The 26,365-nt window shown below is 38.5% G+C and overlaps 1 protein-coding gene across 10 annotated transcripts in view; it reads left to right on the top strand.

Moving 5' to 3' along the window:
• The first annotated feature begins 662 nt into the window (after positions 1 to 662).
• SGCE (sarcoglycan epsilon) overlaps positions 663 to 26,365 on the top strand; it is a 32,973-nt gene continuing 7,270 nt past the window's right edge. For 2 of the 10 annotated variants that reach the window (XM_054000495.1, XM_054000430.1), the window contains exons 1-9: positions 663 to 832; positions 9,077 to 9,181; positions 13,019 to 13,141; positions 15,750 to 15,907; positions 18,627 to 18,699; positions 19,529 to 19,727; positions 21,365 to 21,527; positions 24,696 to 24,907; positions 25,663 to 25,689. In XM_054000495.1, coding sequence (XP_053856470.1) covers positions 724 to 832; positions 9,077 to 9,181; positions 13,019 to 13,141; positions 15,750 to 15,907; positions 18,627 to 18,699; positions 19,529 to 19,727; positions 21,365 to 21,527; positions 24,696 to 24,907; positions 25,663 to 25,689 — 1,169 coding nt within the window. In that variant the 5' untranslated portion in view covers positions 663 to 723. Of the gene's footprint in view, positions 833 to 9,076; positions 9,182 to 13,018; positions 13,142 to 15,749; positions 15,908 to 18,626; positions 18,700 to 19,525; positions 19,728 to 21,364; positions 21,528 to 24,695; positions 24,908 to 25,662; positions 25,690 to 26,365 lie in introns of all 10 variants that reach the window. The other 8 variants (XM_054000342.1, XM_053999814.1, XM_054000017.1 and 5 more) reach the window with 7 other exon arrangements.

The following is a 26,365-nucleotide window of genomic DNA, read 5'->3' as shown; positions in this document are numbered from 1 at the left end:
TGGAAATAGCCTGGCACCATCCTCTTGGCACCCACCTTTGAAATATTTAAACGCGTTGCTGAGATTCCCCTCTCAGTCTTCCCCAGACTGAAGAGGCCCAGTTCCTGCAGTCTCTTCTCGTAAGAGATGCTCCAGACCCGTAATCATCTTTTTAACCCTCTGGTGGACCCTCTCCACTATGACAGAGTAAGGTGTTTAAAAACCTGCTGTTGGGAGGGCTTTCGCCACGATCTTTTCCAAGAGCACAGCACACCCGTGTGCACCAGGCAAGCCTGTGAGGCGTGGGATGCCACCCTCCCCTGCCGGGTTTCCAAGGGAAGGCGCGGGTTAGGCTGGGCTGGGCACCTCAGCCGCTGCCTTGCCCCTCCACCCGGGTCACCACGGCTTCGTCCCGCCACATCTGCACCGCGGGGCGGGGCAGGGCAGGGCAGCCCCCGCCTCCGCCAGGGGCCACAAGCGCTCTGCCCGCGTCCTGAGGGGAACCGTGTCCCGCGGAGCCCGCTCCCTGCGGAGCCCGCACCGAGCAGCCCCACTCCCCGTGCCCACCCCGCCATGGCGGCGAGAGGCTCCTCCCGGCATGCCCAGCATTTCCCGGCCGCGCTGCCTGGAGACGGCCGCCGGGGCGGGGCGGGGAGGAGCGGGGCGGGAAGGGGAGGATGCTGCGGCCGCCGCGGGGCGAGGCGGCGGGGGCGGCAGGAGTAGCGGTACTTGGCGGCATAGAGGATGCGGCGGCGGTGGTGTCGGCAGCAGCAGGCGGAGGAGCGGGGAACGATGCGGTGCTGCGCGGCGGGTCCGTGGCCGCACAGCGCCCTCACCACGCTCCTGCTGACAGGTCGGTCACGGCGCGTCTCCCCGCGGCGGGCCCCGCCCGCAGCGGCCGGCCTGCGCCGCGGTGCTCCCTCTGCTTGGGCTTGGTGTCCCCTCCCGGCGGAACCGCCCCCCCGCCTCGCCCTCCGGCTGCGGCTCGCTGCGCGCCCTATTCCCGCTGCTCCGTGCCCCCTGTCAGTGCGGGGTCTGGGCTGTCCCAGCATCCCCCCATGCCGCGGCTCCCGCGGCTCCCGGAGGACGCTCCACAGGCGGTGCGGGGATGCGGCCTGCGTGCCCCCGCCCCAGGACCGCCACAGCCCCTCCCGGCACGGCGGGCGCGCCCGAACGCGGCGGGGGCCCGGGCTGAGGGAGCCCGGGGGCGGTGGGTGACACCGGAGCGGGACTGCCGGCGGGGCGCGGGAGCCAGGCCTGCCTCAGAATCGCTGGATGGCGCGGGAGGCTCCGCTCCCGGGGACTGGGCCGGGCCCGCTGCGCTCCTCCGGTCCCCCGACCTGGTGCCTGACGCGAGAGACGGGCTGTTGTGAGTACGGAGTTGTCTTTTGTGTTGCCCTTCTTCTCCGTTATTTCCCATCTTGACCACTTAGACCAACCGAGCCAGAATTAGGAATTCAGAAAAAGTCTTGATCCTGGTCCCTGAAAGCTAAATAATAGCTTTCATGCAGTAGGCAGGATTTTCACCTACAAGGTTCTTCACAGTGAAATACATCAAACACCTAACACTTAATAGCAGGCCAGCCACAGGACTGCCTTTGTGAGACTTGTTACACCAGGAGTAAGTTAACAGCAGGAAATCTGTTTGGGTTATTTTGAGTTCTGAGAGGTCAGTGGTGTGTTATCTGCAAGCAGTCTGCTCTATATTCTCTTGAATAGTATCTAGGTACCCTCCTAATACCCTAGGAGGAGGTACCCTCTAGGTACCCTTCTTTTATTTATGACCATACTTGTCATAGGTTATTGGTAGCAGAATTGACATGAGGCACTGGATATATTAAAGATGTGGTAAGAACTTAAGTGCGAAGTTGTTCAATGTGAGGATAAAACTTCATTTGTTAGATGCAACACACTGCTTTTCCCTTTTCTGGAAATTTTTCCTACCTCTTCTGCCTTCCCCTCCATGACTGATTGTGGCATAGCAACCAAGCAAGAACTAGGACAATTGAGAATAAGCTTTCAGTATCAACTGAAATAATGTTTTTTACAAAGGTCAACTAAATGACCTTATAAAATCTGAGTTGTGAGCTTAATCTACAAGTCCTTTCCAGGCTACATGGTAAGGGAAGAGGTCTTAAAGTTTTTTCATGATAACTTTTCCACTTAGACCTTTCTAAGGTTGGTTCAGTGAGATTTCATTAGTTAAAACAGAAGAATATGTGGTTTGAAACTGATGTAAAAAAGGAGGAATGAACTTCAGTTCAGTTACATTCTTTTAAGAGATATCAATATAAAATTTATTTTTCGGCAAGGTGGAGATTTGTAGTATGTTCCTGATCTGAATGAAGCTGTCCCAGGAGCTCACCTGAGCTCCCCTCCATTCTTCCTAAGTAAAGAAGTTCCAGTCTTGTCTGCTGGCTCAAAGATGCATTGCCCAGGATGAAAATCCATTCTTTTGAATCCTGATCTTAGGTAAACTGTACAGTACTGCAGCATTACTTAATAAGGCAAGAGACATCTGACAGACAAAATGGCATGTGAGAAGTAGCACAGGACTTCTAAATAGAGTTCTTTTAGTTCTCCTTAACTAATATGGATTAGTTTTTTCCATTTATGTTGTAGCACTTCATCTACAGAAGAAAGTTAACTTATGCTTTTTGCATTTCTTAAAGATGTATGAAAAAAGGCTTTCTAGAGGAGGATAACTGCTGTCACAAGTCAGAAGGGTTGTTTGCCTCTCACTTCTCCCTGTCCTTCTTGAGGCAAAATACTATTTCATCATCCAGGAATTTCATGAGAATTAAGAATTTAAAGGTTGTAAGAGTGATTTCAGCTGCTCCTAGGGGTCTGGTATAGTAGTCAAATTGAAGGCATTGACTCCCAAATGCAAGCTGATGATGCTTCACTGCTAGGAAAACATGGGACTTCGTTGTAAGAAGTGATATATAGGATTAAGCATTTCTACTAGAAACTAATTAGGCGTTCTTTGACTCTAGCTTTATAGTAACAGACTTCCTAGAAGTTTGCTAAATTACACTAGTAGAGCTGTCTGTCATATTAGTTTGGCAGAGCGATGAGTTGCCCCCATATTGTGTATCTGCAGAGAGAGTGGTTATCAAAACTTTGTTTGAGTGACTGTGGCCAGTGGTTTTGCCCTGTATTTCTGCACTTAGAATTAGTTGTCAGTGCCCATGTTGTCCCTGGAACCCTTGTTTCGTCCCAGGAATAGGGAATTGTAGAGCAATGGAGTTGTATCCTCCTTTCCCTATAAAGGGGTCAAAATGAGGAAGAAGCTCATTAGTTCTCACTTTGCAAGCTGTGGTTATGTGGTCACATTAATTTGTCATGAGGCTGCACTGCTGCCAGAAAGCATTCTCCAGCCCTTGCACAGCTAGGGATTATTTGCTGCTTTCCCTGGTGACAAACAACGCGTACAGTGATACTAAGGATTGGGTCACCTGGCTCAAAACTAGTCGACCCACAAAAACAGTTCAGTGAAGTGTATGTACTGCCCAGGACTGGTATGGGATTGTTTCCACTGGTGTGTGCTAGGTGATGAAGAATGTGCTGGGAGTGCCTCCTTTGAGCAGAGCTGCAGACGTGCCTGTTTAAAACAGCTGTGAAATCGCTGGCTGGGGCGGGGATCCAGGAGGCTGAACCAGATCCCTGCACTTGTCCTGCTGTTGACAGCAGAAGTGCCGTTGGCAACACTCCTCTGCTAAGCCGCACCCTGTGCAAGGAGGCAGAACATTTCACAGATGGTCTGGTGTTTTCAAACTAACACCACAGCACACCTGCCCTTTTTCCTGATATGGGTGCAAGCATAAGGGCAGAGAAGCAGGTTTCCTTCCAGACAGCCTCTGGATGTCTGCCTGCCTATGAAGATGCTGTCTGTACTAGTAATCTGAGCCAGGTCAATACAGACAATCTACTGTCAATAGGTACTTACTTGAATAAGTAATTACAGGAGGGGAAAAGTAGCTGTTCCATTAATATGCTTTTCATTACAGAAACACATTATTTATAGGCAGTACATGGAGATATCTTAGAGGTCCTAAGGCCAGACAATAAGAAGTCAGCTTTATGGCAGAAGATGTAACTGTTCAGTGTGTAGAGAGGGTTGTTTTTGCTCCTTAATGTTTTTAGATTTGGTTGGAAGTTCATTAAAGTACTTCAGGAACTGCAGTCACTGAAGTAAAACCCTTTCTTTAGAAGAAAGATTATTTCCAATCAAAGAAAAAATGATTTAAAACCTAGACAAGAGTATCTGGTTTGTTCAGTATCTGAAGAGCTTTTGGATTCTTCCTGAATAGAGAGTGATAAATTTACAACCGTCACTGAGTTTAGAGTGTCTTCCTTGGCAGACTTCTAGATGAAAGAAGGGAGTTGCTAGTTTTGATTACTTCCATAGGAATTTGAATCTGTGTCTAAAGTTGTTACAATTGCAGCACAAATAGCCAAAATGCCTTTTAAATGTAGGTTATTTTAGTGACACTCCAAGCCATGAAAATGAGAAGTTAGAAAGAACAACCTACTGAGCAAACAGAAATCTTAGTGTATTGAAATCAACAGCTTTTCTGAATCCCTTAGTCTTTCAGAACAATTGCCACCTCAGAAATCTGGAGTGCAATTGCTGGGATACCCTGATAGTTCGTATCAAAAGATGATAGAAATGTAGGAGACATCCTGGAATAGCAGGCCACCAGGGTGGCCTGGCCATACCTCTTGGTTACACTCGGGCTGGAATCACAGGAACTGACAGTGTTTTCCTCACCTTTGTGGAAATGCTAACCTAACTTGGTTCTCTTGTCAGGCCTGCAGTAGGAGGGGGAATGGTGGTGGTGGGTAAATGCTACTGTTAATGAATCATGAGGGTTTTATTCTCCCAGTAGTTAATTTGTAGCATTCCCGTGGATGCAAATACTGAAGTTTAACAGGGAGACTGACAAATGCTTTATTTGGTTACTTTCCTTGAATGATTTAGGAGAAATGGTCTGATGTTACAGTAACCAGTGGATAGCACAGGAACAGATGGAAAACTATTGCCTACTGAGTAAAGATGAATAAGAATAGAGCCGAGAAACATTTCTGGGGTTGATTTGGACTTTTAAACAGTTTAAATAACAGGAATGTAGATGGGATCTGAGCAAACTTCAATGGAGAACTAACACAAATTAATTCCTGTTTCTTACATAGTAGCTGTTGTTGAAGAGGGTTAAAAAATACCCAGTCTCAATGTGAATTTCCACTGAGAGAATCCCTTCTAATTAATAGTAAATTTCTGCCATATACTACCTAGTATGCAAGAGGACAGTGCATGGAAGTTGGAAGAGGAGGGAGAGTAGGTGAGTGCTGCAACTTCTGCCTCCTTTTATGGAGCAAATGACCAACTGAGCAAGTATCTGGTGTGGCCACCAGTGGATCCTCAGTAACTGTCTGGCTACAAGCTTTGATTTCAGCTGTCGGCCAAGCAACTTGCAGGTGGTTCTCTCTTCACAGATGTTTCACTTCAACTTATGGTGTCAGTTTCTAACTGTTTTGCTGTGTAGTTATCAACAGTCCTTCAGAAAAAATGTGCTGTGTATGGATCTGCACTTCCAGCTCAGAATTCAGAGGAAGGACTGAGCCAGATGGCATATGCAGTAGAGGAGTGCAAGGGTAGCTTTTTGCAATGGGGCTGTGCCACAAGAGGGGCAGTGTAAGCATGGCCCGAGTCCCTGGCCTGTGGCATCAAAGTAACAAACATCTGTTTATGTCAGGTCCTAGGGGAAGGTGGAGGTGTAGGAGAGAGGAGAAGTGGCTGGATTTGAGAGCTTGAGCTATGTGCTGCTTTAATAGTAGGAGAGATGGGCTTGAGATCCTGCTTCAAAGAAGGAGTAAGAGGATAGGTAGAGGTGCAGGATACTGTTTGGAGATCAGAGTGCAGTAAAGAAATGGGGAAGGTGAAATTGGTCCATGGTACTAGTGTCCTTTTCTGATTGTTATGTGGTCAGAAATTGTTGTGGGTATCCACTCTGTTAAATATTTAGTGGCTAAATATTATGCAAATATACTTTAAAAAGGGAAAAAAAAAAGAATATAAATTAATATAAATGTGATTTTTATTTATAACCAACACAATTATAATTAAAGAATAATTTAAAGAAAATATAATTGCATAAAGAAGAAAAAACTGTGATATGCTTCACCTGGGCATGTTCAAGTCCCAGGCACAGAGCTATGAATTGCTCTTGCTGTTGAAGGCAGTGGTGGCTTCTCCAGCAACTGTGGCAACATGTGTAACACACTGAAGAACCTGACACTATTAGCATTCTTTTCATCGTGAGTACAAGGCTGATTAAATTAATTCTAAACTGTCTCTTTGATAAAATGCATAGTTTGAATCCCTGCATTCTGTAGTATAAGGTCTCTTTTGTCATCTTTTAATCATATTCAGGTCTTCCCAGAGCCTTCCTCGTGTTGTCAGTTGCTACTTGAAGGTTCTGCTAGACCGAGCATTTGAACAGTGATCATATCTGTGTCAAGTATAAAAATAAAGTCTGCATGTTCCTCCTTGATGTTGCTGTTTACATGTCAGCTGTTCTAGCCAGTGTTCTGGTGAAAGCTCTGTTCAGCCTGACTTACATCTCTAGGTTGTTACCCAAGTTGAGCATCCCTGAATTGTGTGCTCACAGTATGTGTTTGGCATGCTGCTGCCTTTGTTCCTGCTGTGCAGTTACATTTTATTCTATTGAACTGCACATTGCTGATCACCTTTCTACCAGACAATGCAGACTGTTCTGTCAGCTCTATTATTTGTCAGTCTCCTAGCCTTTGTTTTTACCTGCAAATTCTATCAGTATATTTGATACATACAAGTCATTCTTTGTCTCCCTCCCCATCTCTATCCTGCCTCTCTTCTCTCCACCCCAGTTACGTAAGGCTAGTGCCAAAACTTTGCGAGACCCACTAGAAAACTCATATAAGAAATCAACGTTTTAGCAGCCCTATTCTTTTGATTTTCACATCTGTCACTTGAAATCAAATCAATGGTGATATATATGAAAACCTCACACTATAAACTCTAGGATCTGAAAATAAGCATACTGGTTCTTTTCCAGTTCCTCTATGAAATGCATGTAGAGGTAGACAGGTACCTTCTTCAATCCACACAGCCAAACCTAGCACAACTTGGAACCCAAATGAAAGACATTTACTGATCATTTATATTGAAAAACATATTGTGCATATTGTGGAACTTGTATTTTTTTTTCTTTTTTAAATTGCATTTAAATATGCTAAAATGATTTAGTATCTACTTTTTCAATGGAAGTGTTAAGTGACAAGCTGTGTAGCTAAGGGTAATGTCATTATTGCTGTCTTTATTAGGAAAAACTTGTGGGCTCACCAAAAGTGTCTAAAAAGATGCATTAAATCCTTAATAAGGATTAAATAAGGACTGTGATAAGTATAATAATTTTGACAAGGACTGTGATAATGCTAATACTTTTCTTCATTTAATAATTTAGTTATCTAATCTTGTATTAATTACTTTTGTCTGGTACTGGTGCTGGTTTATAGCTGACAAGCCTCTGATTACCCAGCTCATCCTGTTGGAATAATGGAACAACTTTATTTGATCTTTTTAAGAATTTCTTGAGTTTTTCATAAATTACTAATATTTACACAAAGTCCTATGCAGTATTAAATTTCACAGTCCCTAGGATGTTATTATATTAAGACTTGCAATATGTGCAGATCAGTTCAGCACGGAAAAAGTTGTTAGAAATATTATAGTGTTGGTATGTTAATTATTGCATTAATCAAATTATTAGATTTAATAAATAATAAAATTAAAGGTGCATTAAAAATACATTTTTAAAATTACACTTCATCCTCAATTCAGTTTTAGATGCTTTGTGTAAATTATCAATAATAGATATCTGTCCTACATTTGTAGCTTGAGTGTGGTGTACATTTATTACTGCTTAAGCCAGATCTGTTTGGCCTCCTGAATTCTGTTTGAACAATGTCTTATCAGTAATTTAATAGCTGCCTGGTGTAACAGGTCAGAACTTCCCACAGATGTTTAGGTTTCTTTCATGTACTGTGCATGTTTTCCAATAAGTGTTCATTTCTTCCTGCAAACGGGTTAATCTGTACACAAGTACTGCTCCTTGATGTTTCTGGTATTGCTGTTTTTACAAGGATATTAAGATGCTAGTCCAAAAATATCTTTGATCCAGGGTTTGACATGAGTTCTCACTCCCAAACAATTTCAAAATAAAAATACCTACTCATTATGGCCACTTTCCCTTTCCTAGCATCTGACTGCAGCTCCTTCCCTCTGCACTTTCAGCTGGCATGTGACTGTACAGCTGGTATACCTATTATTCATCACAGAAGAACAGGAACAAAAAGTGAGAAGGGAGCTTTCTCAGGCACCTCTGCTGCTGGTGAGATGGAGTCTTTCTGTCAGCTCCACAGCTGCTTTCTGTCTCCAGTAATCATTTGCTCCTCACTGCACTTAAAACTTCCACCTTCAGCTGCATGTATCCAGCTGATTTCAGGCTGTGTTCTAGTTGTGTGGGATGTAGGCAGCCATTTTTAATGGGTTCTTTTTTCAAAATTGATTATTGGTTATGCCTGCAAGGCAATCAGCCCCATGTGTCTTTATATAAGCATCATTATAAAAGCAAAGCTTGCTTACTTTAGTTTTCCTACTTTGACCAAAATATACCTCTCCAGTGAAAGCTACTTTATATATTTTTGCCTGTATGTGAGGTTTTGTCAGTGCAAACATATTTATTAGAGAATAGTCTTCTTTATCTTTGTTATCATTACAATTATGTCAGCAGAAGTGTCTGCAGAGGCTTATGTATTTAGTGTAAACTTAGCTTATTTGGAAAAATGGGTGTCAAAAAGATGATTGTCGGACAGGTTATTATATATTTATATATTCAAACCAAACACCTCTGTTTTTTGACCTGTGGTTCCTAAATCTTGACTAAAACTAAAACATGATGTAGGAGGTGTCTGATCCCATCTGATCAGATTGTTTGTGGCAGTCTGTTGATCTGACTAATTTTTTTTTTTGCATTTGTTTTGTTGTGAAAAGCTATTTTGCTAAGCTCTGCTGATGGCAATAATGGAACTGTTAACTGGACGACTAAGCGAGCCCACAGTTATGTTATCAGCAGAATAAAGGCTGTTCAGAAGAATGGTGAGTTTAGGTTGTAAATTTAAATACCCTGTTGGTTCAAGCAAACCTGCTTTTAATATTACTCTTGCTTTTCCAGTCATGTCCTTGTTTTAGGAGTAGGGTGCTATTTTAAGGTAAGTAATTTGGAAAACTTTACATTTCTTCAATCTTCAAATATTCACAGACCTGTGTGTTCTTGTTAGTCTTCCCTGACTTTTCCTGTAGCTTTGCTTGAAATAATGGCTGTATTTATACCTAATACTGCACATTTTCTTATCATGGCTGGTTGCTTGAAGACACTTCTGCAGTTTGCTTAATACAATAACTTCTCTGTAACAATTTAAAAAAGTCTTCTCACGCATGACTGTAAAAAGACTATTTTACTGTCATTTATGCAAGTACACATCAAATACTGTAGCTAGTGCACACTGGCTGAGACGAAGCTTTGCACTTGTTGCTCATCTAGGCAGGCACTCTGGATTGGCCTCCAGATCAAGTTATTTCTGGGATTGTTCTTCATCTGCTAAATATCAGTGGGGAGAGAACCAATTGCAATTTCTAGGAAAAAAACCCCAAACATTTCCAGGTGAATTCTTTCCTGAGGATCATCGGCATACAGGCTGCAACCAACATGGTGAAATTTCTGGAGATGGGGGTTTTCTGTTTCTGGTAACAGGCTCTGAGATGCAGGCTGATAAAATCCTGTCTGAATTCCTGGCTGTGTCTGTGTTCAAGACCTATAAGGAGATCTTGGAATCTACAGAAAGTCCTCCAAGTGATCTGGAAACAAGAAAGAGGAAAGCAGTGCTGTCAATGGCAGCTGATTCTAGCAGGGATCTGATGTGTTCCTAAGTAATGAAGATTTTTAATTTCCCATGATTAATATTACAGAAGCTTTTCACAGTCCCTGAGACTCTTACCTACCACAGGGAATTTGCCCAGACAATTCACAGCTGGCAGTCTGCTGTATTAGATTAGTATCTATTAGTGTCTATTAGTATCTATTCTGTTTCATCCCTAGATCACCCAAGATGATGATTGCACATTCATCTTGTCTCAGGCTCATGAAAATAATTGAGGGTTTTAAAAGCTTGTGAAGAAAGTAGCATTTCACTTGTTTCATTATTGAAAAGCTAGTGATAGCTGTAGTAGACTGAAGACTCATCATTTTCCTTCTGGTTTTGAAGAAACTTCTTGGGGGGGAAACAAAGAGGACATCTTTGACAAGGAGGGCAAGAACTTCTCAGTTTTTTATCACCATGCTTGTGTCATTATGATGTGTTTGTCATTACAAGATAAAACAGGTTTCTGGGATTTTTCCTTCTGAGAGTTGTTTCTAGACTTCCACCAAGATCATTGTTTTATATCTGCATCAAATCCTTACTGGTATACTTATTTCAGCAGCAGGGAATGTCTCATTGCTAGGAATGGGCAGGCATTTAGTGGTGGTAATAGGTTTCCTATAGCAGACAAAATAAGTGTTATATGGGTTTTTTTTTCAGTAACTGCTGATTCTATTATGCTTACTTCTTCCTGAAAGAATTGCTTACTGAGGAAAAAAAGCACATTTCTTTTTCACTGCTCTTCCTGTTTGAAATGGATTTTTGTCATAGAGGAAAAGTATCAGAAGTGGAAAAATAAACTTTTCTAGGTATTTGATGCACTTTCAGCCAGACATCATATTTTTGTCAGCTCTTCTGTTCTATTAATGTTACTTTTTCAGCTTTTCTTGAAGACATTTTAAAGGAAATTAGTGAACTTCCTTGTACTGTTTACTGCTCATTCACAGAATTGAATGCAGAGGTTGTTTGGATAATAATTTACTAATTTTAAGTAAGTAAATCAATGATGTTACTGTATGTAAGTCTACATAATGAAAATTACAGTAACTGTTTTATTAACCATACAGGATTGTAACACTTCAAATTTCAGGATCATTTTAATTTTGTCACTAAGATAAAATTATTAGAAAGGTGCTCTGTTCAGTATTGTGTTAAAAGTGGTTTTCAAAAAAGCATATGCTGTGGAATGTGATCAGTAGTATATCCAGAGTTACACATTCTGCAACATTAAGCCTGAAGGGTGGGGAGTACGTAACTAAACGTGGAGGTCTACATTACAGATGTTTGCATCTCCTCTCAGATGCCTCTGCAGTCCATGGAGATCTAGTTAGTGTAGCCTGGAATCTAGGACATGATTCATCTCACTTTACAGGAGAAATCAAATAAATCAACCCCTAGAAGCATCTGTTTCTTCTTCACTGACTATAAAAGGAGCCTGACTAACTTAGTGGTGGATGTTGTTTCTGTAGGCATCTAAAATTAGGTGAGAGAAATTCCACTCAGAGAACGTGGTGCAAGGGCTGGAATGCCTGTGATTAATGCCTAATTAATGGTGCCTTTTTAAGCAGATCTCAAGTAGGAAAGTTGGTATAATTATAAGGCTGGAGAAATTATACCAGGATTAAAAAAATTACACCAGCATTGAAGAATTACATGAGATTTATCCACATTTCAAATGTGTCCTGCTTATTGATCCAAGGTTGAAATTTGCACTTCTGGGACCTAAAAGTTTATTCCTATCAGTTTGTTACAATGTCTCTGAAGTGACTCTCTTTTGGAGTCTGTCTTCCCAGTGTCAGCACCTCCGTGCTGTATGGCCTATAATTTGCCTTTGGAGATGTCATTTCTCATGAAGTTTCTTCCAGTTTGGCAAGCAAGGCTGGTAGCTGTGTGTGATTGTCTGTGGCTTACTATCTACTACTCTTGTAATCTTCATCTCACTGACAAAATCTATTAGCAATGATCAGTTCTTTCAGGGCATTAAATTAAAATTCAGTAGTAATAAAATTAGTCATACGAGCTACAATCAATCTTATTAAGACACCTTGAGAAACACCTACTAAATCAGTATTCTCTGTTTATACTTACATGTTGAAATTTGTTGATAAAGTGGCTTCTTATCATCTCATTTATTGTAATGATTTCTTAATTCTTCTAATTCATTAAAATATATATGTAGTTCTGCATCAAATGTGTTATACCTAAAAAAGCTATGCCCTTGTCAGTGAATTTTGTACTAAATAAAACCCACCCTATTGCTTTTATGTATGCTGATTGTTTTGAATTTTCTTTCCATTTTTGATTCTCAGTCCTGTAAAACGTGGCTTCACTTTTTTTGTTTGGAATCAGTTTCACCTGACTGGCCTATAAATACCCTTGTTCTTTTGTTTTATCCTTCAATACAAGCCCAACATCTTCAGTAAAGTGCTCTCTAACCAAAGTTTGAGTATTTTACCCTGGTGGTCTGAGAAAGTCTAGCTGTAAGAACTCGTAGAAATCAGCTGAAGTGAGTTGTTATGTCCTTTTCTGCACAAGAATTGAAAAATCTGCCATTTCTGTTCAGTGGGGAATGACAACTGTCGATTGGTAAGGTTCCTCTGTATTCCTCTGTTGCTTTCTCTATATGTAAAATATCAGGAAAACATGACTGTGTTATTCATTTAATGTACTTTTATTAATGTAATATTAAAAATAAACCAACTATAAAATTACAATAGCCTTCCTCATTTTTTTAATTACTATAAAAGAAAAGAGCTTATACAACTTTCGAAATCTTGAGATAGGCAGTTTTGTTTATTGCAGCCTTGGAAAGGATCCTGTTGGGCAAAGAGAGGGTTTGCTCTGTGTTCTGTTCTTAAATGTACGTAACCTTTTAAAAATCTTATTAACAGGTGCCTAATATTTGTTGCTTTCCTTCTCCCAGATGCCCGCATTGCTGTTGAAATGCATGAAGTTACCTGGAGCATGTCTCATTTTTGCCTTTTTTCTGTCTCTTATCTCTCCTTCTGCTTTTCAGTGTACACAATTCTGTCTAAGGTGCACTCTGATCGGAATGTATACCCTTCTGCTGGAGTTCTGTTTGTTCATGTTTTGGAGAGAGAGTACTTTAAGGGGGAATTTCCTCCTTACCCAAAGCCTGGTATGAGATGCTAAGATCTTCCATATTATATGCAGATACAGAAAAAATATTGTCATAAAAATTGGAGTCTATTTAGCATACCTTGTGTTTCAACATATGAGATAAACAAGATAGGTTTTAGTTTCTATTGAAATATCTTCAAATGAAATAAAATGTGTAGTCCTACACTTCTAAAATATTCTAGTTTGTGGTTGTTTGTGAAAAAAATGCATATAATTGTGTATTGTGAAAAAATGTACTTAATTTGGGAAGGTGTAGTAACCCATTATATATATCTGATATTAAGAAGTGTTTCTTCACTTTTGCATTAAATATGAAATTGTGGAAATTTATTGTCTGTTAAAAATGCTATCTATCTGGTCGCTGTTTGAGACATAGCATGTTATCAGGTTATATGAAGGAGCAATGTGAAAGCATATAGTAAATATAAGACAAAATAGAAGGTTAAATCAAATATGAGACTTCATAATACTGTCTTCTTTCATTTTTAAGAATAGTCCTTTTGCTTCAGCCTTCTTCCTATATTTAGGAACAGTTTAATGTTAGCAGACAGATCAGTTTTAGAGAAGGAGCTGTGATTTCTTAAGTATGGTTTTGCTATATACTAAAGCTAAAAGACTGGTTATCACAGGTTAGAATATGTGTAAGCAATCTGATAGGGGTGAGAAGAGAGAGAGCATTCAGCCACACATGCTTATCAACAGTGAAAAGGAATAAATGCATCCAGCTTATATAAATATGACTATTTTCCTATAATAGGAAAATAGGAAAACCTTTGTACAGTGCACACATAATCAAAGGCTGTTTCATTAATAAACTTTTTAATTTATTTGAGAGTGCTATTTCTAAGACTCACTTTGAAGAAAAAATAAGCTTCTGTTAGCATTGGTTAAGTTTTGAGTAAACATGAGTAAACCCAAATGTTTTTAAAATTTAATCTCTTTGTAAAATGAGTGTTTTTCCTGACACAGATACCTGAGTCTTCATTTATGCCATGGTGACTAGCAGAGTGAAGTTTGCCTCTGTTTCAGTTTTTTCTCAGTTTTGGCACATAGGTGGAAGGAGCTTGGAAATTTTACTAATGATGGATTGTCTTACAGCTGCAGCCTCTTGACATTCATGTGATTCCAAGGCAATAGGAATCTGGTTTCAGATCCTCTGAAATTGCTATTCCCACAGACAATTGTGATTATGTCAGAAATTCACACTTATGAGGTCAGGTGTTATCATGGTACTCTTATTTTTGTCTGCTGAGCTGGATCATTACCATAGCCTACCTTGACAAAGAAAGGGCAAACCAGAATGTGTCACAGGTGGCTTTCAGAATTTTCCTCAAATCATTTCCCTGCTGGGAATTTGTTTAGAGCAGGGTGCTAGTAATGCCAGGTTGTGGGTTCAAGCTCTGTACATGCCACTCACTTAAGACTTGGGCTCCATGATCCTTGTGGGTCCCTTTCAACTCAGAATATTCTGTAATTCTGAATTCTGTGATTCTGACTGCAGTAGATTAGATTACTGGGATGTCCTGAGAGAATTGTGAGGGAAGTCATGTTACACCTAAGTACTGGCTTGGTCTGGTTCATTTTACTCAACCAGATGTGGAAATGTGTACCTGGAGACTAGTCACCCTTGGGCAACACATGTCAGTCTCTTTGTCCCTCTCTGGAGGAGATGAGAGCTGTTCATTCTTCAGTGGGCTCGGTTCTGCTTTCTGGGCCAGCCTGGCTGTTGTCTTCTTTCATCACTTGTCCTATAATGCAGTTGCACTCTCAGAGCCAAGTTGGAGTGCAGGGCAGAGGTGTCTGTGCAGGCTCAGAATGGATTTGACTTGAGTTCTGTGCCTCAGCTGGACACTGCCTTGGTGGTGAGGATTTGGTAGTGTTCAGGCCTGATTTCATTTACAAAAGCTAAAATAAACGGAAGTAAAATCCAGAAATTTATAAGAGTATCAATAAAAACCACAAGAACCAAGGTACTGGTTTGACTTGAGGGGCTTTAACAGCTGGACCACTGTATTTAGTAGCCAGCAGTGGCTCCAGTTCACAGGAATGTCTGATCCTTTTTTGAATTAATTTGTTCTCTAAATTAAAATGATTGCCAAGGCTGTTGGTGCCAAAGACTTATATGTGTATCCTAATGCTAACAGAAGCTTTCATGCATTATTGATTATGGAGCCGCTCTTTACAGTACATTGAGTACCGGATCCATCAATAAAAGTAAGTTGGGAGGGTGAATTAAAGGACTGAAACCTTTGTGCTTTTGTCTGTAAGGAGGTTAGATGCTTCAATTTGAGATGGAACTGAGCTCTAAAATTAAGACCCACTAGTTACTGAACATGAGCACTCAGCCAAAACTCTAGGAAGTACCTGCACATTTATGTCTGCAGTTGGTTACACTTTCCAGGTATGAATTTCTTAATATCTAGAAGTGCTAAGTAATAATTCACTTGTTTCTGATATGGTAAAGTTAGCAAATTTTAATTGTTTTTTTCATCGTAGAAAGATTCAGAAAACAAGTGAAAGCAGAATATGACTACTTAGTTGAAAAATTAAAATCAAAGTATTTAACATTTTCTTGTAAATATTCTAATATAATTTCTCTTATCTAGGTGAAATAAGTAATGATCCTATAACATTTAATACCAATTTAATGGGTTACCCTGACAGACCTGGCTGGCTACGCTATATACAAAGGACACCATACAGTGATGGAGTTCTGTATGGCTCACCAACTCTAGAAAATGTGGGCAAGCCAACCATCATTGAGGTATTTGCTTTCAAAAGTTCAAAAATATGTATTTTGGTTTAGAGTTCAGAACTGTCAACAAGTTCCCCCTTGTTTTTGAATAGTTAATTACTATTTCATATTAAAGTTTTATTCAGAATACAGAGCAAAAAAAAAAAAACTTTGTAAGCAACTGTACTTGAAGAATAACTGAATCATAACTTTGTAACATTCAACCTAAATATGGGTCAGTCTTTTCCCCACTAGATGGAAGTGTTCATTCTATAAGCAGTTGTGGGGTTTTTTTGCTTGTTTGTTTGATTGGGGTTTTTGGTTTGATTGGTTTTTTTGGTTTTTTTTTTTTTTTTTCAATTATTTTTCATCAAACCTTGTTCATTATTCATGTTTATTGATAGGTTTTATTTTAGTTAGCACTATTACGAATCTAATTCATATGAGTGTAACAATGACAAAACTGTATTTTTGAGAGTTAACTATTCAAATATTTTAAAGCACTAATTATTCATTGAGCAGCAATTCAAAAGGGAAAAGGGACAATGTTTTCTACCATGTATTTCATAGGTAGCAGACTAAATCAGGCACAGTGTGGTTCAGTGTTAAGAAATCTGCACGTTAACTTGCTCCAGCCATTTTGCTGCTTCAGCAGTATATTTGTCTTAAACCCTTGATGAGTATTTTTTTTTCCTAAGTTGCATTTGATGTAGTTTTTCTTCCTCAAGAATGATAGCTCTGATTGTTAAGTTATACTGCAGGTAGTTTCTCCCATGTTTAATTTTATGCTCATGATTCTGTTTGGATTTCAGCAGGACTAATACCATCTGAGAATTGATCATGCGCAGAAGTTCTTGCAGGCTTTGCTTAGTTTTATTTAGAGGAAACCATTATTTGAAATTGCCAGTTTTTAAAAGGCATGTGCATTTAGATTCTAGGATCTATATCAAGACCTCCATTCTAAGCATGACCCCAAGCCATATTTGAAGTAAATCTTGCCTAGCATACAAATTAATTCCTTGCAGTTCCAGTCTTAGATGTGGCTTTTGAATTAATTTTGTGGTGTGTGAGGAGGTCAGATGGCTTTTGATCCCCTTCCTAGTGCCCTCTGAGGTGAGGGATTGCATATTCCTGGCCTGAATATAACTTCCATCATGTTATAATTCCTGAGGGGATGTCATGGGGAGCTCACTGAACTGGAGGAGACCTCATGATTAGGAGAGCCTAACATTATGCATAGCACTGCAGTAGAGCAGGTAATATTCTTGAGCTCAAGCTCCTTTGAAAGCTGTGCGAAGACAGTTTGTGTTTGAATGAATATTCAGGACAGAGGCAATCTCTGCCATGCCTTCCTGTGCTGTGTGGGTTACGCTGGCAGCTCCCACTGCTGGAGTGCAGGCTCACAGTGGGTACTGCCCTGCTCCTGTACAGAGCTTGTATGACCGGGGGTTTGATTTTCTGGGTACTGGTGGTTCAACTGCAGTTGAAGAAACCCTTTGAAAAATTAGCAGCATTAGGACTAGAGAAATCTCAAATTTATTTTCTGTTAATTTTATAATGAAATTGTAACGTTAAATGAGATCTGATTGTGTTGGGTAAGCTTTTCCCTCTCCACTTAAACAAACCTGCAGTAAGTACACCGCAGCATTTTTCCTTTTCATTCAAATCCTTTACAAGAGGTGCAACATCTGTTACTTTTATTTATTTAATAGTCAGTGTCACAGTGGTTTTTGGCTCTGTTTGCTGAGAAGCAACATAGTTCTGTCACTCCTCTGCCTCTCCTTTGCTCTTGAAATGAGTGAACGGAAATCTAAAATTAGAAAGAAAATTAGTTTTTTTCAGTTTATTTCATGAAAGATTTATCACCTTGCAGGGATAAAAAAAGTAGAGAAGATAATACTTAATTATACTGATATCTAGCCTTGTTCTGTATTTCTTATGAATGATCACTTAATCGTAGTACAACCTTGGAGTACAGTCACCACTGAGAAGTAACCACTTGCGTGCCTTTCAGGTATCCTAGATATTTTAGCTTTTAGATTAGTATCCTTGCATATTTTATTCATGAAGGTGTATGTTTCAAAAAATAAGAGTCACAAATGTTGCATCTACCTCCTAGTTTTCACTTCCCCTACATTTACAGATTCCAGGATTTTTTTTTTTAAATCTACTTGTATTGGACCATTATTTAGAATCCATACATGGAGTGAGACTTCACTGGGACCAAAGCTAAAACTAAATAGCAGCCCCAAAAATGGGAATTCCTGGCATCACAACACTTTTTCCTTCAAAAAACCTCTCCATGTAGTTTATTTCCTGGGAGCTGTCGATGAATTTAGATCTTACGGTATTGATGGAGCGGGGGATTGGAGGCTGCATGGGGAAATGGAGGAACCAATCTGTCCTTATGGTGGTTCTTAAAGATAACAGAAGAGAAAGAATACACATGTATGGCAGAACATTTCTATCAGGACCAAAATATATTATTTTCACATATTCATTAATTTTATTTGGCTATGGACTGGTCAAGAAAATTCCAATATCCTAACTTAAAGGTAGTACTGCATTAAATAAATTGACCTTACCTTTCAAATTTTATATTAGTGAATAAATGTTCATAGGTTTCAAAATAAAGAGGGAAAGTAATTAAAAACTGCTAAGTATTTTGAAGTTTTCAATTTAACCTTCACTGATATTTCATTTATATGATTTTAATGTTTGCATTGTTTTGTAATCTTTTTCACTCTAGATCACTGCATATAACAGGCGTACCTTTGAAACAGCGAGACACAATTTGATCATTAATATAATGTCAGCAGAAGGTATGTACAGAATATAGCTGGTTGTATTTTTAACTATCAGCAAAATCAGCTAAACTCTCTTATGGGCTTCTCCTTTTGAAGATAAATACTGTAAAATAGTTGTCTGGTGTTCAAACCAAACACAGAGGCATAGGGGAGAAATAAGAGAATTTTTCCTGGTTTAATTAATTTTGATTTTTTAATCCAGATTATTTCTGTCATTCAGGAATGACACTCACAGTAAAATGTTTGCATCTTTGTTTTTCATTAAACTGCTTCTAATTTGAAATTTCCCTTGTCTTTTCAAAGGGACCTTACATGAAGGATTTCACTCTCTTTCTGCATGTTGTTTAGTTAGTTCTGTGTGTACCTTATGCAATGAACAATTGTGTAGGCAGAATCAGAAAACAACAGGTTATGGCATATATGGACATTTGGACCTTAAAATTAGTTCTCATTATCATATTTACATTCTGGAGTATCACAGGTTGGAATCCATTGTTGCTGCAGATTGGTTTTGACCCCCAGATTAGCACTCATGTAATGAGTTTAATGAAGTTTAATGAAGTTTTACCAACTGAGACTTTTCCTCTAGTCTGCTTCTTCATCTCCCTGTTGTTTGATAAATAACTGAAGGTTTTCAGCTCAAGTAGCAGCTAATGGTACTCTCTATTGAATTAAACATAATCACAATAGGTTCAAAATTAGCTAATTCAAACACAAGAATTTTGAAAAAGTGTATCAATCTTAAAGTAGAGTTATATTAATCATTACTCCAGATATTTTGAAGATTTATTTTTGGATTTATGGAGCCTTTGTTTAATGCAACACTCTTTTTCACCACAAGTAGATTTTCCTTTACCGTATCAAGCGGAATTCTTCATAAGGAATATGAATGTAGAAGAAATGTTGGCAAGTGAAGTTCTTGGTGACTTCCTCGGAGCAGTGAAAAATGTATGGCAGCCAGAACGCTTGAATGCTATAAACATTACTTCAGCCCTTGACAGGGGAGGGAGAGTTCCACTTCCCATTAATGACATGAAAGAGGGGTAAGCATGTGTCAATATGATGGTTTTGCTTCACTTTTTTTTTCTTGTGTTACTCAGAAGCCTAATATTTTTTTCAAGTTTTCTAGATAATTTGCAATTGCTGTTTTATGTTTTGGAATTAGATGTGAAAAGTTTACTCATGTTCTGAGCCCCAGTTATAATATGAGTTTATTGTGTTAGAAACCACTACAACAGGGCACAGTTCCTATATATGGATGTTATAACCTAAGGAATATTAATAAATTCCATTAATTATAAATGAGTTGGTAGTAAATATGGTTTTTTTTGTAATCCCAGTTTTACTTCTGAGTAGTCACTTGACATGCTTTTCAAATTTTTAACCATTCCCAATTCATTAAACTCAAAATTTTGAAGCAAGTTATGGTAGAGCAGAGACACTTCAATTTCTGAGAGCAGTTTGCATATAACAGTGTAATTTTTAGCTGTACTCACTAAGTGAGTTAGTTATGTGCTTCAAGAGCACTGTTGACTTTCTTCTGAAAGTTGTAAGATGTCTGGGGAGCTGAGGTTACTGAGTGCAAACTGCTGGAATGGACTGGTTCCAGTTGTGATTTGTGACCATAAATATTGTTCTGAACAATATTTAACAGGAAACTAGTAAGGATTCAGTTTTTTCAAATATGGTTTTCCCTGGTGAAACTGAAGATGCCTAGTTATTTTTAGATCATTTTGGATAATTCAGAGTCAAATAGTATCTAAGAAAGGGATAAAGGTTCAAAATATGAGATGTGTGTAGAAAATACTGGCGTTTTCAGAGCCCTTTTGTGTCTCTGGAGTTTTTGAGCATATTTAAAGAAGGAAGGTGACTTCTATACTAGCCAGAGTAATAGCAGAGTCACTTAATACAAATGGCTACACTTCAAATATTTAGTTAGATAATGCCTACTGTAACAAGTGGCAACTGGGACCTGATTTCTGTTACAGAATCCATTGGTACATTATTACCTGGTGCAGCAGACTGTATTTTACCGCAGTGTTCCATACTAAATATGATAATGAATATTACAATCAGTGTAGTAGCTCTTATTTTATGTATGGTAATGCTAAATCAAGTGTTAGGTTTACCTTCAGCTTTCAGTATTCTGAAGCAAATTTTGTTGGCCATACATAGCTACAGTATGGCCTCTTTCAGAAGCAGCTGGGTGTTAGCATGTTCATATCTGTATTAGGTTTAGCAATAACTAGTTATTGTGAATTTATTTCGAAAACATGGGAAGAAACTCTAAAAAAATCTATGATGAGTAAGATTAAAGATTCCCTTAAAACAAAATGATGCTATTTTAATACAATTTTCAAAAATAGTACTGATCACACATGGAGCTCTTTAGCTTCATAGAAATTGGCACAACTGATGGTATTGAAACATTTACATTAAGAAGCAAACCAGAATATGTTGTAATAACCAGCTAGGAAAGTCCTTTAATTTCAGTCTGTTACTTGTATACTTAAAGAGATAAAAGTATAGTGTGAAGGAAAATGATTTTAAAAAGTAATTTCAATCTTTAAGTAACAGCTGAATGTTACTGTGTATAGCAATAATATTTGGAAGAGTACGTCATTGTCCTTTGGGGATTTGTGAGACATCCTGCTGGTCTGTCACTCATCTCTTTCTGCAGTGTGTATGTGATGGTTGGGGCAGATGTTCCTTTCTCTTCGTGTTTACGAGAAGTGGAAAACCCACAAAATCAGCTGAGGTGCAGTCAAGAAATGGAGCCTGTAATAACCTGTGATAAAAAATTTCGTACTCAATTCCATATTGACTGGTGTAAAATCTCTCTGGTGAGTTATTTTATTATTGCATAAAAGTGATGTTTGTAGAAGTACAGGTAAGAATTTTCCCAGCTTGGTCAGACAGCGTTACCAGTTCCACTTTATTGTGACTGATATTTTTTTCCACCTAGCAGACACTCTTAAGACTGTGAAAAGATTTTGATATGTTGGCTAAATTCCATTAGAGTTGAGCCCCAGTGAAACCACTGTATTTGTTTTCACTAGCAGTGAATTCTATAAAGGGCCAGAGAACTCCACGGCTTAAAAAAGTAAAAGTAATGAGAGGTGTAATTAATTAATTCAGAATGCTGATGCTGCTGGTTACACTTCCTTTTTAGTATGTATGCATACTAAAAAGTGTGTGCATACATACATGTTTTCTCAGATACTGATTCTCCACTGACCAATTAATACTATGCTGTTAAAAAACTATTTCTGAATATTGTCTAAAACATATTTTATGTTAAATATTAAATAGAAAAAGGAATTAAAGTAATGTTGACTAATTAAATAATCAATAGGAACATTCTTCACAGTCAAATGCAAGAAAAAAGATAACCAAACACTAGACTATTTGCCATAAAAGGAGAATAATTCCCAAAGAGGATTTTAAGGTTGTTTTTTTTTAGATCCTGTAAGGAAAATCAAGAAAAAATACAGTATTGGAAGAGAATGTTTCAGATAAATCTGAACAATGATGGTGAAGGTATATAAAATAAACTTAGATGGTTGTTGAGCTGCTTCAGACATTACCCAGGAGGAAGCTGAAAGGGAGGTGTTAAACACTGGATGGAAAAAACTTATTGAGTATAAGGAAAGGTATTAATACACAAAACTGATGGATAACTTCCAGTCCTTTCTGCCTATATACTATAAATTAGGAAAGGTTCTGAAAGGTTGGAAAATACTTGTTTCAAAAGAATACCCAGATTATTTGCTTTTCATTGGCTTTCATTGAGAAATTTTAAAAGGCCCAAGTGTACACAGTAATACCAGCACCTGAAGAATAGCAGAAGGCAGCTGGTCTTTGACAAGAACAAACTATATCAAGTCTTCCATTTCCTTCTACAAGGAAGAAGTAGAACCAAGGTGGAACAGCACATGTCATTCCTTCTTGGTAAGGTTTTTTGATACTGTCTCACAAGCAAGCTCAGGAACAGGGCCTAGATGAAGCTAGGAAATAGTGGAGAGCTAGTTGGTAGCCATAATCATAGCAGAATGAATAATAATTCCTGGCTGTTCCTCTGGATGATGGAATGTGCTTATTAAATTAAATATGTAGTTCCCCATGAAAGTGAAAGGATCTGCAGGTGCATTGAAGGACAGAAAGGTCTTGAGAAATTGGAGAAACAGTCTTGGAAAACAGGATGAATTTTAAAAGAAGCAGAAGAGGGATAGTGCACTAATGCAAGAACAGTCAGCTGTGCCCATGCAGAAGGAAAAGAAGCTGGTTAGGAATACTTCTTCAGAAAAAAAACCCTGATAGTGGCAGTGGCTCATAAACTAATCATGAAGCAGCATTGTCATGCTGGTTTGAGAAAAGCAGAGATCACCTTGGCATGTGTAACAGGAAAAGGCTTTCAGAGAAGTGTTATTTTCTGCAGCAGCTATAACACAACCTTCTGGAATTCAGCACTTGTTTTGGCCGTGTGCCACAGTAACTGAATTTAAACTGTCTTAGGGGTGTTTATTATTGCCAGCAGCATTTCTGCTGTAACCTGCTGCATCAAAGGGAAAAGGGAGCCAAGCTTCCTTCTAGCTAATCACAGTCTGCTTTTCAGAAGGCAAGCCGAGAGACAGGAAATTCTCCCCTATGGGCTGGGAGTTGAGCTCTGTTTCCCATATCCACAATTTAAACAAGTGATAGAAAATAGAGCCATCATGTCCTCATCCTCACACTGCTTATGAGGTGATGTTGGCAGTTAGCACCCAAATAAAGAGTGGATGTAAGTTGGGGGGTTCCACATTCTGCAAGGATGGGCAATGTAATAAATGCTCCACTTGAAGCTGCTCTCTGACAGCTTGTTCTCACACTGTGTATGGACCTCTGTCAGTCACATCAGTAAGTAGATATTTTTTGTGAATTGCTAGGGTTTGAGATTCAACTAAGCAGCCAGATGGAACTCAGTGTACCTAACATAGACGATACTGTGGAATTAATGAGCAGAGAATGCATCAATTTTTTAGTAAAAAAACACTTACATATATGTGTACTTGTGCACACACACATTTGAAGCTCAGCGGGATTTCGGGAATTTCATAAAAATCTCTTCACCCATTGCCTAAGCTGTAATACAGCATTTTATGACTTCAAGTGTAAATGATAAAGAAGTGACCATCATTTGCAAGATTTCTTCTCTGAAAAGTCAGACAAAGGTCAAGCATGTAAGCAAATATATTTTATTTGTATTAATGATCTGGAGATTAATGATCTTATAGCTAGCACTGATGAAATTTGACAGTAGCATCTAGCTGAAGATAACAAAAAAATGGATGCAGAAAATTAAGTCATCTCGGAATGGCGATCAAAAGCAATAGGAAATTTAGCAGCAAAAGAGGTTTGTATTTCTAGGATCATTGGGTACAGACAAACACACACAGATTGTGAGTGGGAATGCAGCTTTTGGAGGCTAATTGAATTTGTGTGAGTGAGACAATGAGCTGTCCTCGTTTGAGCTCTGTATATAATGTTTGATATGAAGAAGGGGGAGGAAGAACATTGTAGGTATGTGACTCTTAATTTTTGCCACCTTTATACAAGAGAGGACAGTATTGTTATTTAGGAAGACTAGTAAGAAATGGATTAATTAATCAAAAAAGAAATCAGAATCAGTTAATTAGTTTGCACTAAAGATGTTTACCGAATCTGTACTCAAATACTGTTTTTGTGAGATATGCCTAAAATTAATGTGTAAAAGACATGGTATCTCTGCTAGGCACAAAAGAGAGTAGTAACATTATGACATAACTTATCACACTGATCAGAATCTTCATAAAATGTAAGCTTCTATTATTTAAAAAAAAAGTGTTTGGATTAAATTCTATAGAATTTGTAAAATGAATAATATGGATCTTTTTATATGTTATGGTTAATTAAATACCTGCCTGTTTTTACATTATGTTACTTTGTTATTTAATAGTCTGTTTTTCTTATTCTTTTTTTTCCCTGGGTATCAGGTTGACAATACAAAACAAGTTTCCACCTTTCAGGAAGTGATTCGTGGAGAGGGAATATTACCTGATGGTGGAGAATACAAGCCACCTTCTGATACACTGAAAAGCAGAGACTATTACTCGGATTTCCTAATTACACTGGCAGTGCCCTCGGCAATAGCACTGGTGCTTTTTCTAATACTTGCCTATATCATGTGCTGCCGACGGGAAGGAGTGTGAGTATTTTAACATGCTAATAAGTAACTCCTGATTTTTTCTAAGATTATAATGCATAGAAGGTTATTTGTTAGAATATCTCCATTCAGTTCATTATAAACATTTAAAACAGGCCAAAAGGTATCTGCTTGTAATACTGAACTATTTTATACTTAAGCACATGCACTAATTTCCAAGCCAGTGGATGTAGGGCCTTTAGTTGTTCTAGAAAGGGTTAAAATATTCAACATATGCACAAAACTCCCCAAAATCTCCACATGTGCACAGCTCTCCAAAATGCCCCCAGCAAATAAAATACTAATAAAGGTTCATTGGTTCAGGAGAATATTAAGTAATTTCTAAAATGCTAAGTTTCATAACATAAACCTGGTTGAGGAGATTAACTGAATTTAGACATATTATAAAAGAAAAACACATAAAAGGAAAGCAGCAAGTAACGTGATTTCTGCCATTTCTTACACGAACTACAATTTCATTTTGTCACAGAATTTCTTTTAGCCAGAAGCTTGTTCTTTAACCTGCATTTTTCATTCCCCTGTGTGTGTGTGTCTGTGTGTGTCTGTCACCACTATCACATCTCTCTACGTGCATTCATCAAGGCCTCATCATAAACCCTGTTGCAAATGCTGCCAAGTTGCGTTTAGCAATAACCTTGTCAGCATTTCTACATCATGTACTGTTTTCATCATCAGATAGATTAATGTTCCAACTATCAATGCTATTATTTAATTCATAAATTTTGTTTTGTTTTTAGGGAAAAGAGAAACATGCAAACACCAGAGTAAGTGTCTTCTTTCCTGTTATTTTTCTTTTACCATTTAATTTTCATTCTCAGTAGCTTGTCATGCTTCATACATATGTGTCATAATCTTCTTTCATTCTCTCTAATTCATGGTTTAATTCATAAATGTGAAAGCTGCTTTTAAATCAGAGTCTTGGCAAGGATAGAAGACCAGAATAAAAAGGGTTTGAAATTAAAGACTGTAATTCAAAATAAAATAGTGCTGTTAGAATAAATATATTAATGTGCAATACTCCTGGTTATTGGACTTTCCAACCTGTCTCTTAAAGGCAGTGAACAAGAGAAGAAATATCCTGGAAGGCATCCAGTGCCTATAATATGGAGTGTTTTAAAATTGACTTACAAGCTTTTATGAATCTACCACAAGAATCAGGAGTTAACCAAAACTTTAACTGCAGCAAATAAATGGAACATCAGCCACAAACTGCACAGTCTTGAATCCTATGAAAAATATCTATTCAGAGAGAAAAATCTAATGGAATAATTACTGCCTTTAAAAATTAAATAAATCAAATATTTATTAATTTAACTATGTGAAGATTGTAATTGTTCAACTGTAGTCTGTAGCATGCATCAAAGTCCTTGTACTTTAATAATAATAAAAATTGCAAAATTCTCTCTGTTTTGATAAAGCACTTATAGTATGTATTCACTA

This window comes from Vidua macroura, chromosome 1 (assembly GCF_024509145.1).
Source record: "Vidua macroura isolate BioBank_ID:100142 chromosome 1, ASM2450914v1, whole genome shotgun sequence".
NCBI classification, from domain to species: domain Eukaryota; kingdom Metazoa; phylum Chordata; class Aves; order Passeriformes; family Viduidae; genus Vidua; species Vidua macroura.
This window is presented reverse-complemented; position numbering and strand designations above follow the sequence as displayed.